The 19314-nt window shown below is 36.1% G+C and overlaps 1 protein-coding gene across 1 annotated transcript in view; it reads right to left on the minus strand.

Annotated features, from left to right (window-relative positions):
- Positions 1-19314, minus strand: part of LOC150090937 (tRNA endonuclease ANKZF1-like) — a 224663-nt gene that overhangs the window by 172079 nt on the left and 33270 nt on the right. The window contains exon 6 of the mRNA XM_090373536.1: positions 2232-2347. Within this exon, the coding sequence (XP_090229662.1) occupies positions 2232-2347 (116 nt within the window). The remainder of the gene's footprint in view (positions 1-2231; positions 2348-19314) is intronic.

Here is a 19314-nt window from a genome sequence, read left to right on the forward strand (position 1 = left end):
AACTAGAATATTACTGTATTTCAAATTCACAAAATTTATTATATCCTTAATATTAGTGTATAAGCAAGTACATGTCTGCCTGTTTGTGTTCTTAGTGACTGTAATACAGGCCATATAACTGCAAGTCTCATGAGCCCCCCCAAATCAAGAAGGCTTTGTAATCTGCCCCCTTACTTTCCAGGTTACCTATTTGCCAAGTTATCAATTACACTTCTGCTAAAATAAGCAGAGAGGTGAAATTGCCTCCTCCTAACAGAAGTCAACATATCAGAAATATCATCATGTAGATGCTTAGTATCCAGGTACTGCAAACCACAGTCTGAAATCTATACCTACACCTCGAACATCCTCTCACATCTGTTTAATCATGTTGCTCTTCTCTGCACCCTTTCAAGGAGGTCCATACTTCATAAGATGTATTCCAAGCCTGTATAACAATATTTTATACAATGGAATAGTGTTTTTACTCTATTGGTGAAGTTCCTATTTATCACTGACAAAAACTGCATGAACTGCACTGGCTGCTTGCCTACAATGCAAAGAGAACTTCAGATTGGTTTAAATAATAAACACTGGCTCCTTTTCATTTCATCTCCTGCAAATGCAGATTATTTGTTAAGTGCAAAAGGTGCATACAGGATCCCTGACCTTAATTAATTTTTCTGGAATTCAACACTGGAATTTACTAAAATTGAATTCCAGGTGTCATCATTTTTCTGACAAATTGAATAACTGAGTTACATCTTTTGCATATTTATGTTGGTGACTCCCTACTCACATTTATAATGCTGGAAAATTTTGATATTTGACTATGAACGTCATCTATATTATTAATAAATGCTAAAATGGCAAGGAACACCAATACTAACTTCTGAGATACCAAATTCGTGTCACTGGTTCACTCAGAGTAGTGACTGTTGATAACCACAATCCATTTTCTACCACTCAACCAACTTTTTATCCACTTTATGGTAATAGGTCACCCCTAATTTTGTACTGTTCCATTTTGTACAAAGGTGTGCATGTGGAAATGTGTCAAAGCCTTGAAGTTATATAGCAAGTAAATTATATCAAAATTATCACTTGCTTCCAATTGTTTCACGACTAGTTCATAATAACTTCTGAAGTTGGTTAAGCAAAACTTCCTCTTAACATTTCTATACTGAGATTCATTTATAATTCCATTCCTGTCCACAAGACACTGCGCAACACTTTACCATAGACTCCATTACTTTTCCTATCAGGGAGGTTGAACTTGCCTACCAATGATTATCCACTTCTTTTGAACCACCTTTGTGGACTGGAATAATGTTTGTACTCCTCCATTCTATAGGGACTCCATATGATTTCAGTAAAGCATTGATTATTATTATTACAGTCAACAGACACACAATCTTTGTAAGATCCATCAGTTTAGCCAGGTAAATATCCCATCTACTCCAGATGTCTTTTTTATCTTTAAACATGATAATTTCTTACCTAACTTCTTTCCAGCATCACAGAAGTATTCAATTCCCCATAAGTAGTATCTTGAATACTTGAAATTGCAAAAATTGATCCAAAAGATTTGTTTAATTCATTAGCATTAATGGAGGTAAAAAAAAAAATTTCCATTTTGTTTGTTTGTTCAGTTCTTTGTTGAATTTATTTAAGCTATCAACTTCCACACTGAGAGAAAGAAGGTACCTATTCAGGTTTATTGATAATACTGACATTGTTGGCTTGAAGCAAACCCATTTGATTATACCTTCTGAAGTTCGCAAATGTAAGGAATTCTTTACTGCTGTTTCTGGACCTCCCTGCCACAGACTTTTATATTGCATATATATTATGCTTGCCTTATACATTGAATAGTTACTACGTTACAAACTACCTTATACTTCGTAACTGATAGTCATCCCATTCAGCTTCTTTCTGACAATTCATTTGCTTCCATTGAATGGAATTGAATTTTCTTAATTTGTAAATCAGGTTTTTTTTTTTTTTTTTGGTTTTTTTTTTTTTTTGTAAACTGAATTGCATTTTAACTACTGCTCACCATGAGTGACAATTCTGCTTTTTTTCAAGAAAGGAGATTGTGTGGCAAGCAAATTTGGAAACAGCTACTCTAGGATATCAAAAACTAAGTTGTTTAGGATTACCACTTCAAAGATAACTGCAGCTACAATAATTAAGTTAATCTTAGAGTAGCATTGGATTATAAATCAATGGTGTTTTAAGCTTTAATGCACCTGTTAAAAATGGCAGAAGCAAAATGTCCACCTCCTATAAGGATAACAGCCCACTTTGTTTCCTGATAAATAGAATGTATCATCTGGATTAAGTTATCTTCACTTGCTGGTGTATTCTGCAAATACAAAAAAAACATGTGAAGTATTCTGGTTTAATCTTTAAATTATTTTGAATCAACAGAAATGCAACATATAATGTGATTATAAAGGATTATGGCCAGTTCAGAGTTGAATATCACCACTTTTTCTACCAGAAATAGTACTGCCATCTCATTAAAAAAAATGCAGACATGTGAAGAACGTTGTAAATATATAACAGTAGACAAATCCAGCAACCTTTGGACCTGATGACAGGTCTTGGAATTTTAAAAGCCATTAAAAAAAAACTGCATTTCTCTACTGAAATTTAATGTACACAGTACTCTACAATTGTAGATTTTTTTGAGAGAAAGGTAATGTGCAATACAATATGTGGAAAAGTAAAATAAATATAATAATAAAATGCACAAAATACAGTACAATAAAATTCATTATTTTGCCTTCCAAAATACTGTGGGGCCCCAACATCCAATGGTAATTTGTTCCACAAAACCAACTGCATGTTGAAAATAGTGTAAGTTGAAACCAATAATACATTGATTTCCTCTAATTCGTTCTGAACTCTTGGCAGGAGACCCCAACAATACATAAAATAGGTATTTCTTACATTCTTACATGTTATACTTGATTTTAACATTAAAAATTAGTGTTTTATAAAGATTATTTAATAAATAGTTATAAAACGTCTTAAAATTAAAAAAAAAAAAAAAACAATAAATTAGCATTTACCTTAGACTTGAAGTGCAGGGCTGATGAAATCAATAGTGATGTAGTGATGGTGAGATTAGATCAAACGTCGGTGTCTTTTCAGTCTTTTGTCACTACTGGCAAAGAAACTGTCCAAAGTGGACTGTTTCTGATGACTTTTTTGTAGCTTCCTGAAGTAAGAAATGACTTTGTCTTCCATTTTGTGCATCCCAAGTTCAGTGTTTTCAGTGTTGGGGTGTTTTTTTACTACTTCTCTTAAACACTCCCAACAAGAAATGACAGTCTTCAACCCTTCAGCTTACACACACTTTTTTGGGTCCTCTTCCTCTCCAATGTCACTCTTCATAATTTTCTCGAACTCTTCTAGCTTCTCTGTCATTAGCTCATGCCCATGAGCATCAATAAGGTCCTCCACATCCTCTTCGTCAACCACCAGACCCATTGATTTACCAAGAGTGACAATATCATTTGTCAAAGCATCATCTTCAAATCAGTCAAAGTTATGGATGATTGATGGATGAAATCCAGGTGTTTTTCCACTACCAGTTTGTTCACAATCTTGAGAATCATTAAACGTATGAGTAGAATTTAAAGGTCCTTTTATAGGGGGAAATTTGTCTTCCAGTGTTTTTTCTATCATAGCTAGAGGTTCCTTGAAACTGGTGTCTGGAACTTCGGAGAAAGTCAATTCACCAGGCAACTCGGCTATTGAAGCACTAATTTGACTTGCTCAAAGTCAAATTGTGCCTCAAGAGATTGGAAAAGGTCGGGATCATGGCCTGGCACATCAGCCAGCAGGAGCAGTGCTTTTGCAGGACACTTATTTTTCTCAAGATAACTCTTCACTGAAGGACAGAAAACTTCTAGTGCCCATTCATTGGACATCTTGCAACCGAGGCCTTCTTATTGCTGAACCAAAACACTCCCAGCATGCCTTTGTTGATGTTTTGATGTCTAAATTCTCTGGGGATGTTAGAGTGATACACCAGTAAAGGCTTTAGCTTAAAATCTCCAGAGATATTGGCACCCAATGGGAGAGTGCACCTATCGTAGATAGGCTTATGTCCAGGTAAACTAGCCTGATCCTCAGTAACGAACGTTCTCCTGGGCATTCGCTTCCAGAAGAGGCGAGTTTCGTATAATTAACAAAAATATACTCTGCTTACACACTGGACAAGTGACCAAACAGAAGATAAAGAAATTGTTCGAAGTACTGTAACATGCAGAATGTTGTGTTGAACAATAACAAAAATGCTAATTGGTTGAAAATAATCATACGAATTATGTTCCACGTGCCACGCGTCTGAAAATTTCCATCAATGCATCGTTCCAGCTATATTAGAAAGCCATCAGTTACTGCAAATATCATCGGTCCTTAAAATAAAAGATCGTATGGAAGGTAAATCTGATCCTGAGAATATTGGATGTGATACTATCAGAAGTTGAGGCACCAACCACTGTACGCCCTATCGTTTATTTTGGTATACAAAGTATGTTAATATTGTACAGTTCAATAAAAACAGAATTAATTATTTTCTCTTGCAAAATATACTATATTATAAACAGTATATTTTGAAAGAGGAAATACCTGTCTAACTGGTGGTATCAAAAGACAACTGTTCATTTGGGGGAAACAAATCTACAAATGCCTATAAGTTTTGGATGGAAACAGTAGGCCTAACCCAAAATTGCATAACAATTATAGACCAATTGCTGTAGGCTACACTCTTCTGATAATCAAAGGCCATAACCCAACATATATAGTGGGTATATGCTATGGAGGTATGGTGGGTTACGATCACCTTAAACTGAAAATGCCATAAGCAACAAAGAGCAACTTGATGTTGATAATGTATTCTTTGATATTAATTAGTTATAAGTATTGGCAAATGATGCAAGGAATCAATCTTATATAGCATCAGCAAAAAAAAATAAATAAATAAACAAATATATACAGGAACTCCCCAACTTACATAAAGGTTGCATTCTGTGGAACTCTACTAAGTCAGAATTTCCCCCATGCTTGTTCAGCACTCAACTTGTGCTCACTGAATTGATTGAATCAAAAAAGAAATGTTCGATGAACATGTAAATAGAATTATTTATTGTATTTATTCAATTTTTTTATCTTATGCGCAGGAAAAATTACAACAGAATGCAATTTAAAAAAATTTCAAAATTATAAAATTACATAAAAAGATAGGAGACAGGCATAATGTCAGTAAGTTTTACCTCTCGAGCATTGTTGCCAGAATCGACGTCTTCAGCTAATAAGTACGCCGCTGCGGAGGTTGAGGGCTGTGGAGATTTAGAAGGGATCTGCCGCTCAACCTTATGAAAGAACATATTAATGGATGACTGAATGGTGGTTTTTTTTTTCTTTTCTTTGTAGAATTCTTTGTAGCAAGCACATCATTCACCCCTCTGCTAACTTTTAAGAATCGTTTGCTGTTAGGATCCATCTTCTCAAACGTCGCCATTACTGATGCAATTTCATGAAGTGCCACTGCCATCTCTCTGGTGATGAAGTGTCTCAGCTCCTCATTTGGTTCATCTTGAGCTTCGTCAGCATTTTCTTCTTTCACTATCGCTGCCTGCAAGTCAATAAGTTCTTTGTTAGATAATTCCTTCTCTTCTTCCTCTATTAACTCCGCGACGTCTTTGGCATCAACCTCCAGCTGAAGTAGCTCTGCAACCTTTACAATCTTATCTGTAACCTCTTCGTATGCTTTGTCTTTTTCAAACCCTTCAAAGCCTTTTACGTGCTGTGGGCATATTTTCTTCCATGCACCATTTAAACAACTTTTAGTAATTTCTGCCCAGGGTTTAAGATGGCGTGGTAAATACGTAAGATTTCCAAAAGTCTCTTAATGTAAAATTTTTCTCATCGTCTACTGCAGACAATGCCTGAGCAAATGTTGTGCATAAATAGTATGCTTTTAAATTTGAAATAACACCCTGATCCATAGATTGGATGAGTGAAGTCGTGTTTGGCGGTAGAAATATGACTCTCACGTTCGAATTGAAATCATCTAGATGTGTAGGATGTCCAGGAGCATTATCTAATAGAAGCAAAATCTTGAAAGAACGGTGTTGTCTTTACAATATTTTTCAACTTCGGGAATGAAGCAACATTTAAACCAATCCTCAAAGAGAGATATTGTTATCCATGCTCTCTGGTTCGATCTGAAATGCATAGGTAGAGTGGCTTTATTGATGCCCTTAAATGCACGAGGATTTCCAGAATGGTACACAAGCAGTGGTTTTAATCTGTAATCTCCTGCTGCATCAGCCCCAAGCAAGAGCGTGGCCCTATCTTTTAACACCTTGAAACCTGGCACTGTACTTTCCTCTTTGGCAATGTATGTTCGATTCAGCATTTCTTTCCAATACAGAGCAGTTTCGTCCACGTTAAAAATTTGCTGCATTAATAGCCGTCTTCATTAATAATTTTTTCCAACACATCACAAAATTTCTCTGCAGCTGCAGAATCGGGACTATCAACTTCACCGCATACTTTAATGCAGTGGTTTGTTGCGGCATCCCAGTTGAAACTGGGATGCCGCAACAACATTCCAGGGGTGCCACGTAATTTGGGTTTAAGTTACTTAAACTTATTTTTTTAATTGATATGTTTATTTCATTATAAAACGGTGTATAGTATCTTTTTAATTTTCTGGTGATTTATAATTGATGTTTACTAGTACCTTTATATAAAGAATAAAATTATTATATACTGTATATATATAATTTGCACTTTGAAATGTAATTTTTATAATTATATTACTGTAATAAGTATCATATACCTTTTTTTTATATATATATATATATATATATAAATAAAATATTAAGCATAGAACGGATATATATAAAATATCAGCATAGAACGGACCAACCAAAACAGCAACCTACAAGCATATTACCTCGACAGTCAGATCACCATCAACAATAACAATATCGAAACTAAACATTATGATAAAAGAGACCACTTCAACTTCCCAGCTATAAAGCTCGTCCACTGGGACAGCAACATTGCAAAACACATATATGGAAACACAATTAGAAACCAAACAACCAGAATAATAAAAATATGCAGTAATACAGAGAACACAGCAGAAGCAATTAATAAACTGATAAAAACGCTCACAATAAATAATATACCCTACAATTATAGCAAACACCACATAAAAGCGGCCACACTTATGAATATCAAAAATCAAATGTCCAAATCATAATGCAATATCAAAATTACCTAAAATAAGGATTTCTTACGCTCAGAGGAGGCTCGTCCTCTGACCGCACTATAATCCGGCTTCCTATATCAACCCACCCATCATAATAAAAAAAAAAAAAAAAAAAAAAAAAATTGGCACGCAACGAGATGCAAGGTAACATTCACTTTACAGGAGGCTGTAAATATGTAAATAGCTATCCCCTAGGACAAAACAGGCTGTTATGCCTTAGAAAAGCTATAGCCCAGTCCAAAGGGATAGCAAAACAACTCAAGTAAATAACAACCAATCACAGAAATAGCAAACCAACTCATGTAAATAGCAACCAATTCATGTAAATAGCAAACCAACTCACGTAAATAACAAAAACAATGCTTGTAAATAACAAACAACCAAATCACGTAAGAATTTAATTTTCACCATGGAGTTATAAAAAAAATAAAAATAATAAAAAAAAAATGGAAATAACCCCCCCCCCCCGGACTCAACCCCCACCCCGGCTGACATAGGAATCAGCCCAATCATCGGATGACTTGCAAAAACATCACCCTACAACAATATCAAGTAACAATAGGCGTGGCTGCGCACTCAAAACCAAACCTGTGATAAAACAAACAATGAGTAGGGTAACCCCTCATTTACCGAAAGACCACCACCGGACAGATAAGTATATTTCCCCTTACCAGTTTGCCGAATCCGATGTTAGATAAAAATTTTTTTCAAAAATTAAACTAAAAGACAAATTGGAATAAAACTATCCTTATATAATTAAATAAATAGTCTAAAAGAGCAAAATAATCTCACTACTAAGGCAAAACTGATAAGGAGTTAACAGAAACAGGTAATTATGAGACATTCCTTTAAAACTGGCTATCGATCCGCTCAAAGTCCCCGATGTAGTAGCGGGTAGATGACCAGGTAAGAGAATGTTAGTTAGTATTGAATGATAATTAATTAATGTTAAAATAATTATAATTAACTTCATTGGATATTATATAATTTGAATACCATTACAGACCCCCAGGAATAGGTTAGACTAAAAACGCTAACTAAATCTCCTGTTCCGTACACACCTTAATACCCTATAGAAAATAGGGTATTAAGGGTATTAACACCTTAATACCCTATAGTAAATAGGGTACACACACACACACACACACACACACACACACACACACACACACACACACACACACACACACACACACACAGAGACAGAGAGAGAGAGAGAAAATTGGATCTAACAGGCAGAAAGTTGAGTATGGGTGCCCGCGATGCTTGAACCTATTAAACCACCCATTGCTTGCCAAGAACTTGGCTTAGTGTTTGCCATACTTATCCTTAATATCTTCATAACTACTTGTTGCTTTTGCTTGAATGGTCATTAGACTCAGGGGCACTCGCTTCTGAATCTGATTTTCCATCCGTATTATTAACAGCTGTTCCATCTTCGATATAGCACTTGAATGCTGTTTTGTGATCCTGTTGATCTTAAGTGTGTCGATCTTTTGACATGTTCTTTAATACACACACTGTCCTTTAAAATAGTATTCACTGTTGATGAAGCGAGATCTAATTCAGGTGCAATAGATGACAAACTTTGTCCTGCTTCATACTTCTTAATCATTTTCATCTTCATTTCTAAATCAATTTTGTTTCATTTCCTGGCACTACCACCACTTGCACTTTTCGCTGGTCGCTTTCCCTTTCATCATTGTAATATGTAAATAGGAATGACGAGAAGTTTCTGAAAATTTGTTTTTTATATGATTGAAGATTTCAGTGAAGGGGAACATATTTCACCATAATAGTGTAAAAACCCACATAATTGCAGTTATCTGTATTATCGCAAATGCAATAAGATCGAGTTTACTACCTGTTTATAATTAGATGCACTAACAGAAAAGCCCAATAAACCAGAAAGTGCAAATTGTTTTTATTGTTTTTTGGTCGTGACCTCTAGAAACCTGCTTTAGAAAAATATTACAAAGGCATTCAAAATTGATTCTTATAATGGAACATATGATAACAATGAAAGGGTAGTGCAATTTCCATTATAAATATAACCTTTCAGAGAGATAAATAGCTTAGTAATATAGAGAAATTTTCACTTCCAAGGACTTGGAACAAATTACAAAAAAAAAAAAAAAACCAACAATGTGTTGTTGGGTTCACATTACGATATTTTCACGATACCTCCATTTATTCCTACGGGATGCAAAATACGTTTCCAAGATTTTTTTAAGTTTGCACCGGCCGGCAAAAACTTATGTAAAGTCGAATTTCTGTAAGTCGAGTATTACATAAGTCAGGGAGTACCTGTGTATATATATATATATATATATATATATATATATATATATATTGCTTCCTGCATCACTTGAAAACCCCTCTAATAACTTGTCTAGGCCTTCCTTAAATTTATTCAAACTATCTACTTCAACAACATCAAACGGAACTTTGTTCAAGCAATCAACTATCCACTAGATGAAAGCAAATTTCTGCATGATTATCCTGCAATTATCGTTCCTAAGTTTATGCCCCTTCATGTGTGTTATCTAAGCAAGAGGAAGGAAGTCTTTAGTCAGTATTTAGCTTACTCAATCCATTCAAAGCCTTAAATACCTCAATCACATCCAGTATTTAGCTTACTCAATCCATTCAAAGCCTTAAATACCTCAATCACATCTTTTCACAAGTGCTCAATTTAAATACACCGCAATTCGAAAGGCTTTCCAGACCTGCATGCAGCACTCAAGATGGCCTTACACAACAGGATAATCACTTCATTATCCCTGCTGGTAAAACCCATATGAGCTGTCCTATAGCAGCTACCATCTGCACTGCTCAGAAAACTTGTCTAACTGCACAATTACTCTCATGTCTATTTAGACATCTACTACCCCTAAGTGTAGTAACACACAGTTGTTATATTATTCTGGAATTACTGCTACCCATATGCAGTATCTTGCGTTTGTCAATGTTAAACTTCAATTGTTACTTCTCAGCTCATTTGCCTAATTTTTCTAGATCTTGTTGGAGTAGAATACCCTGCCAACCTTCATATCATCTGCAACCTTAGACACACACAGTAAGCACACAAATATTAAAGGGCTGACAACCATGTATTGCAATGGTTTTTGAAACTATCCTTTTCATAAATTGTATATAGTATTTTAATACTGTATTTTTATTGTATTGTACTTTTTTGCGATGTAACTTGCTTCCCCCCATATGGATAGCTGTAAAGTTATATTTCTTCAGAAATAAACTAATAATAATATTAATAATAAAATGATCTTAGAAAATCACAAACACAGTAGCCAAGGCTATTAATAAATCCAGGATATTTTACAAAACTAGTGATTTTGAGGTTGAATTGCCAGTTCTTTGTTTCATGATTGCTGTAGCCTGTATCCTTGCAAGGATTGACACAACTTTCGATAAAAGTACAGTATGGATTTTCAGTATGGTCGCTAAACTACTAAAAGCATTATTGCACAGTATGAATCTTTATTGGTTGAAGCAACATGACAAAGACTAACAGTCCAACCAATTATATCCATCTTTTGTCAGGATAGTGCAAAAATTGGTCCTGGAAAGCATTTCATAATTAGTTTCTTATTCAACATCAATACAAACAAACTTTATCCATTTCTGATTGACCATGGAAAAAAAATAATAAATATTTGAAGATTGTTCATCTGTGAAAACATTATATGTACTGTTTATCTTCTGGCGCTTTGTTCACATGTATGATGGTGGAAAATTGGGTGTTTATACTTCAGAGTGATCTGTTAATTTCATTTGTGGAGATTTTCGATTTGTATTGCTTCAGTACATTGGTAATAGTTAATATATTACAGTGAAACTTCCCTTTAACGGACAGCCATGGGGAACGAAAATGTGTCCGTTAGAGAGAAGTGTCCGCTAACAAGAAGTCTGAGGGAGGAAAAAAAAAAAGAAAGAAAGAAAAATCGTTAAAACGTTTAATGTAAAATTAAATTAAAATATATACAGATTTTAAACAATATTTTTGTAAATAATATACAATTACATACACAAGAGATAAAGAAAAATCGTTAAACGTTTAATGTAAAATTAAATTAAATTATATACAGATTTTGCACAATATTTTTGTAAATAATATACATACAATTGTGCTATGCATATTATGACTTTATCTTAAGAAAAATACATACAGTAATCACTTAATTTCTTCTGCACCTTCTTCCGGCTGATAATTTTGTTTTCAACATTTGTTTGGAGTGAAGAAACCATTGAAAGTCCTTCAGTATCTTCTTCAGCGGCGAAAAACATTTTTAAACGATTGATTTGTATGAGCGCTTCTTCTATTTTCATCGGTGGTTCGTCGTTAATATGCTCTTCAACAGAATGACCTCCTTCCATTTCTTCATCCTCATGAGGAACTTCTTGAAAAATATCGATGATAATGTCTTTGATATCTAGAGCACTATCTTCTGTAGTGAGGTTCGAGTCTATATCTTTGTAGCCAGGGTCACTTGTAGCGGAAGTATCGTACATTATCAATAGATGTTGAAGTTCTTGTTCTTCTTGGTACTCCACATTGCTGTTCACAACTTCAATTTTTGTGTTTGAGAAGCCAGACTTTACAAAACAGTTCACGACAGTTTGTTTTCTAATTGCGTTTACTGAAGAGGAAATCCATTGAATCGCATCTAGGATGCTGATTTTCTTTGCAAGGTCACTCGCACATGTTACATCGTTTATGTTTGCAATGAGATGTCTTAAAACTCGTTTTCTGTTTGCCTGCATTTCACCCGCACAATTCAATGTGCGGGTGAAATGCAGCATTATCCATGAAAAGAATAATTTTTCTGTTTTGACGAATCATGTTTTGGTTAAAGTGACTTATCCATTCGCTCATGATATCTCGTGTCATCCATGCTTTTTTATTAGACTTCCAGTCAACATTTAAAAGATTCAACTTTATGCTCTTGAAACAACGAGGATTTTGTGGTTTTCCTATAACAAGAGGTTGTTCCAAGTCTCCCAGCATATTTGTACACAATAGTACAGTCAAGCGTTCCTTAGAAATTTTTCCGCCCTGGCACTTTTCGTTTTTTAGACTCATTGTTTTTTCAGGAAGAGTTTAAAAAACAACCCTGTCTCGTCACAGTTGTAAATATCCTTAGCTTCAAAATCACAACATAAATCTTCCAATTTGACGGTCCACTCTGTTACAACCCCAGTATCAACCGATCCACCTTCACCACTTACGGTTTTCCAAGAAATTTTATGCCGAGTTTTGAACTTTTTTTGTCTAGCCATCCCACAGAAGCTTTGAACTCATTTACTCCCATAGATTTCGCAACCTCCAAAGTCTTTTCCCTAATAATAGGCCCATTAATGGGAATTTTTTTTAGCACGTTCGCGACAAAACCACTCTTACGTAACGTTGTCAATTTGAAGTCCAACAGTTTTCGGGAATGATTTTTGAACCTGATCAGTTCCGTGTTGCCAAAATTGTTTGAGCAGTTCATTTTTTTTCTTTAGGATGTCGCTTACCTGCGTCTTCCCGATTTTGAATTTTGCAGCAAGATTGCGAACACTATTTTTTTGCCGATCATTCGCATTAATGAGTTCGACTTTATCTTCTAAAGTTAAATGTTTACGAGAAGACATTGTGCACGTCACACAACACTGAACAAAACTGAAAACTGAAAAGACGAAAGGCCGACCATATTCCCGCCCCTGCACACACTGAATTCATCAGAAGTTTTACACGTGCCTTAAAATTCTTGAAAAAGGGTTTAGAACCTTGATAAAATTCAGAGAATCGGAAATAGAAAATAAACACACGATTGAGGCAATAGGTGGAAGAAACGTTCCTAGAAAAAGGGCCATAAGCTCGCCCGCTGTCCGTTATGGGGAGATCAAATTAAGTGCTAATCTAAACGAAACAGTGCAGATTGCCTGTCCGCGTCCGTTACAGAGAATGTCCACTAGACAGAAGCTGCAAACACGTTAAAACCAATAGAGGTGAGTTGGGGAATTTGAAAATGTCCGTTGTAGAGAGATGTCCGTTAGGAGAAGTTTCACTGTATTTATAATTAATTTAATATACTGATAAAATATAATCATGTAAATAAATTCATATCAGCTGTTTGGCATTATATAAATTTAAAGCAAACAATCAAGGTGAAGGTCAGTATTTTTACCTCATACCATGAACTGAGGTCACTGAGTAATAACTGTTCCATAAAACTTTTTTTATTATTTATTTAATTATTTTATTAGTATGTGGTCTTCTATGCCCATCCAGCTGGTGATTAACTTTTACCCTTTAATTAGTGCGCTCTTAAAAATTAATAAATAAAGAAGGTTTTCGGGAGTGTTACTCAAAAAGAAGTTATATTTTAGATAAAATAAGTGTGGGTGAGTGATAGGTTAAGATTTGAGACCTAAACGTGGTTTTATTTTTCGGACTGAACTTTTTAAAATGGTTATCATTGTTATGTTCGGACATAGGAAATTTCAAGGTCATTAAATTTTTAAGGAACTATAATCAGTCACTGGGAATTCTTAGTAGAATAGTTGTGCTACATGATAGCTTTGATGTAGAAGTTTTCAGGATACCAAATTGTATTTAAAAATACTCACGTTTTGCTGAGTTATACATTATTGGTATTTTCAAGGTCACGGTAATTTTACCGAGTCAGCCATTTGGATGTTCCAGGAGATAAAACTACAGCAGTGCCACCTGCTTGGTCAGTGATGACTAGAAATTCGGCATAAATTGCGTAAAATTATGACATCACGAGGCAGCTTCATCACTGAATAAGAGCTACTCCATTTATATGGCTGCGGCAGGTTTAGTAGTTTAATTTGTTAATTTGTTAAACTACTAAAGCACCGAAAGATATATGCTCCCAGAAGGGCCTTCCATGGCGGAAAGGTTTCAGTGGAGACGTCAGACGAAACCCGTTTCAAAAGGTCCACACACGACCTTTTCAACTAAATTGTGATCCAAGAAAGCAACGGGAAACTACTTGGATTATCCTTCCCTTGAAAACTTCAATGATAGCAAGCAAAATAAACCACGGCCCCGAGTCTCGGCGTCCCTTGAATGGGGCAGGGGTGCTAAGAATCTCCGAGCTTGCGTCGAAGAATTTTCTGAAACTAGCTACATGGAACGTTAGAAGCCTACTACAACCAGGAAAACTAGCCAATGCTTTACAAGAAATGGAACGCATTAACATCAACATACTTGGGTTAAGTGAAACCAAATGGCCTGGAACAAAGAAGTTTATATCAAACGACCACCACGTCTTCTGTTCCGGAGGAGAAGAGAACACCAAGCAGACGTACGGCGTCGCTTTCGTTGTCCACAAACAACTGGCCAACAAAGTCACCAGTTTCACCCCAATATCGGAACGAATCGCACTACTACAGCTAGCAGGCAACAAGATCAACCTGAATGTGCTCCAGGTCTACGCACCAACAGCGGACAAAGACGATCAAGAAATTGAATTGTTCTACGACAAGCTAAGCAACACTTTAAAGTCGCTGAAGAAGCACGACATGACGGTCATCCTCGGTGACTTTAATGCCAAAATCGGTCAAGGAAAGCTACAAAACATAGTCGGAGAACATGGCTTGGGGACACGGAATGAACGAGGCGACAGACTCGTCCAGTTCTGCCAAGAAGAAAAATTTAGCATTGCCAACACTTGGTTCAAACTACCACCTCGACGACTATACACCTGGACCTCACCACAAGACTCTGACAACAATATCGTCAGGAATCAAATTGACTACATCTTAATCAACATCAGATATAAGTCAAGTGTCCTCAATGCAAAAACTTACCCCGGAGCTGACATATCATCAGACCATAACCCAGTAACAGCAACACTACGTCTCAAATTACGAGCAGTCAAACGCACAAGCACAACAAAAAGAATCGACCTGGAGAAACTGAAGAACACCGCCAACAGACGACAAGTACAGCTTCATCTCAACACTACAATCCGATCGATCGAAGCAGTAACAACAGACGTGCAAGCATTCGGGCGTTCACTCAAACAGTGCATCAATGAAACAGCAGAAACCCTGCTAGGACATCAGGCGTCGAAAAAGAAACAACGGTGGATGACCCAGCACATACTAGACCTAATGGATGAACGGAGAATATTCAAAAACAACAACAACCGGGAAAAATACAAAGAAATACAACAAAAGATCAAACAGGAAATCCGGAAGGCGAAGGAAAAATGGATGGAAGATCAGTGTGCAGAAATCGAAGACCTAATCAAGAAAAATGACAACTATAACCTGCACAAGAAGCTTAAAGAAGCTGGAAACATCTACAAACCGGCTCCTATCCCAAGTTTATATACGGACAACAATCAACCTATACTAAGCAAACAAGCCAAACTCGACACCTGGAAGAGCTATATATACAATCTGTTCGGCACCAACAGAAAACCGGCAGAAACGCAACAACAAACACAGGAAGACAATCTCCACATATTAACATCTGAAGTGGAACATGCCATCCGAATAACAAAGCCAGGCAAGGCCTGTGGACCTGATCAGATTCATGTGGAACTGCTGAAACAACTAGACTACAGCAACATCCAACAACTAACGAAATGGTTCAATCAAATCTACAACAACAACGACATTCCATCCGAATGGCTCCAATCCATCTTTGTGGCCCTACCAAAAAAGGCTACCAGCCGGAAATGCGAAGACTTCAGGCTGATCAGTCTAATGAGCCAGGTGCTAAAAGTCTTCCTCAAGGTGATTCAGCAAAGGATAAGATGTAAGTGCGAAAGTGCACTAGGAAACACACAGTTCGGATTCTGCAGGGGACTAGGCACCAGAGAAGCAATTTTCTGTTTACAAATATTGCTACAAAGGTGCTATGAACATCAAAAAGACGTGTATATATGTTTTATTGACTACGAGAAAGCCTTCGATTCAGTAGACCACGACCGCCTAATTGACCGACTGAGAAAACTTGGGCTTGAAAACAATGATATCAACTTTATTACAACTCTCTACTGGAATCAAACAGCCCGGCTTCGCTATGACAACGATCTGACAGACCCAATTCCAATAAAAAAAGGCGTCCGGCAAGGCTGTCCATTATCTCCCATTCTTTTTAACATCTATTCGGAAATGATCTTCGACCAAACACTGGCTGACAAGAACATCGGCATAAAAGTTAACGGACACTACATCAATAACTTAAGATATGCCGATGACACAGCACTAATAGCGGATTCAGAACAAGATTTACAGACCATCTTGAACGAAGTGGACATAGAAAGCCAAGCATGGGGGCTACGAATCAACAAAAAGAAAACAAAGGTGATGAAGGTCAGCAGGACTGCAAGCAAAATCACGATCAAACTAAACAACGAAAAATTAGAGCAAATACACCGCTTCAAGTATCTCGGAGTACTCATTGATGACCAGCTGAACCATGAGGCCGAAATCAAAAGCAGAATTGAACAAGCCAGGCAGGCATTCACCAAATGGAGAACCCTCCTCACCGACAGAAGCTTGAACATCATGCTCAAATTACGCACATTGAAATGCTACATCTGGCCAATACTGCTCTACGGTGTAGAAACCTGGACTCTAACATCAGCCACTACAAAAAAGCTCCAGGCCTTAGAAATGTGGCTCTACCGAAGAATGCTGAAAATTCCGTGGACAGCCAAGATAACCAACGCACAGGTCCTGCAGGACATGCACACGGAACGGGACCTGCTCAAAACCATCATCAGCAGGAAATGCAAATACCTAGGTCACATCGCTAGGAACCAACAAAAATATCACCTACTACCACTCATCCTGGAGGGAAAGATCGAAGGCAAGAAACGCCCAGGCAGACCGAAAATGGCATGGCTAGATAACATCAACACCTGGCTTCACATGACAACAGCACAAATTCTACACGCAGCGCTAGACAGAGAACAATATCAAAACGAAGTCGCAAACGCCATTCGGCAGCATTAAAGAAGAAGAAGAAGAAGATGCCTGTCTAGCACTGCATTCCTCTAATCTTATGTTATGTGGAGACGGTACAAACAGAAAAATTATTTATTTATTACTTAAGCTCAGCCCTAGTGGATATTTTCCAGTCTATCAGTGGGATAGACTCGAGATAATAATAATTCAACCACATCAAGCCAGCAAACACTTTTGTGGTAGGAGCTTGTATATGCTGAATGATATAGTGCAGTTGTACAACTACTCAATTTAAGGTAACTCAACTAAACAATTAAAGAGACAATCAACCCTTACTGCCGTTATTAGGAAATTATATAATTCTACTTAAATGACTAGGATATTAGAAATAATATTTAAAAGGTGTGTGTGTGTGTGTGTGAGAGAGAGAGAGAGAGAGAGAGAGAGAGAGAGAGAGAGAGAGAGAGAGAGAGAGAGAGAGAGAGAGAGAGAGAGAGAGAGAGAGAGAGACACTCCAGTGTCCCACAGCGGAAAAAGTATAAAACAGAGTACAGACAGAATTTTAGATGTATACTGCAAGAAAATATTTTATTAAAAACAGAAGAAAGAAAGATTTGCAAATCATAAATGTTTAAAAATAAGTAAAATGTATTCTTTAAGATCTAACAACAATAGAATTATAAAAGAAAAAGTAAAATAAAAGACTCATACTAACAAAAAAAATAACAATAATAAATCTGAGAGAAAGAGAAGAAAATCTGAAAACTTGAAAAATATAAATACTGTGTAAACATTTATAATGAATCTTAAAAATTACTGAAACAAATAAAGACACTCTTTATTGTACATAGAAAAATTACAAATACTTATTGAGGCAAATAATGCCAGAGGTTTTCCAATGTTGGAAGCAACAATTACTCCTATTCCACATTTCAATGTGGAACAGGAGATCTGTGTACAGATCCCCTAATTCCATCGAATACAGAATTTAAATTTGGCCACTTTAGATAGGACAAACCGAAGGTATTTATACAGAGTGAAATATATTTCTGTACTTTAGAAATGTTGTACCTGATAACTTTAATACACCTGAAGTTGCTCAAAGCAACTTCAGGTGTGTTGTGGTAATGACATATAATAATAAAATGATGTCACTGAATAAACAAACCATAATGAGATCTGTTTTTGCTCCTTGAGATTTGTTTTTGCTCCTTCTCTAAAAGTCTCCAGATAATCAGAAGCAGTTTTCAGATCATGACATAAGTTATTACATACTCTGAGATCAAAACACTCCTTCAACCAATACCAGAGGAGCAATTTGTTTCCTTTGTGAATGAAATGAGTTATGTATGATATACAGGGTATCCATTTAGTTGTTGCCAGTGAAAAAATGAAGTTGACCAGTCTTTGGCGGTCTCATGACAACTGTTGGTAAATACACCAGTTGCCACACAGCCCAATTAAATGAGGTTACTATTATCGAATAGAGAGAGAGACTCTACAATAATATGTTTTTGAAAAGGAGTTTAAAGATTTGCTCATTCAGGAAAACAATTTCTATCATCAACAAAAGTAGAATTATTTGGTTAATCTTGCTTGAATATGTTCTGCAGTTCGACTCCAACTCAAGTAATTTCCCATGAGCGAGGCCTGGAGGGGAGGGGGCATTGCCTCATGTCTCCATAACATCACTAGAGCCTATACATAAACAATGGACCCGCTGAATCAGTTCAAGTACTTTCAAAATTTTAACTGATCACACATTTATCATTAAAAGTATCACTTAAAGATGGAACTATTTGATAGTATAAAATAACATGAATATCTAAAAAAAATACAGTGTACTCTTAAAAATAAAATTTATTTCATAACCCTTCAATAAAAACAAATTTATGGAATAAATGCTTTTAAAGAGTACACTGGTTTGGAAGGAAGTACCACATATATGTAAAAATAATACAGTCATAAAAAATTTCACATTGGCAAGAACTTATTATTTAGTCAAAACTGCCTAAATAATTTCATTTTAGAAGAGCTGAAAGAGAGGAATGATGAGGGTTCTGGTTATAGTCAGT

Source organism: Mastigoproctus giganteus, chromosome 1 (genome assembly GCF_048544385.1).
Source record: "Mastigoproctus giganteus isolate SK-2022 chromosome 1, ASM4854438v1, whole genome shotgun sequence".
Classification (NCBI taxonomy): Eukaryota; Metazoa; Arthropoda; class Arachnida; order Uropygi; family Thelyphonidae; genus Mastigoproctus; species Mastigoproctus giganteus.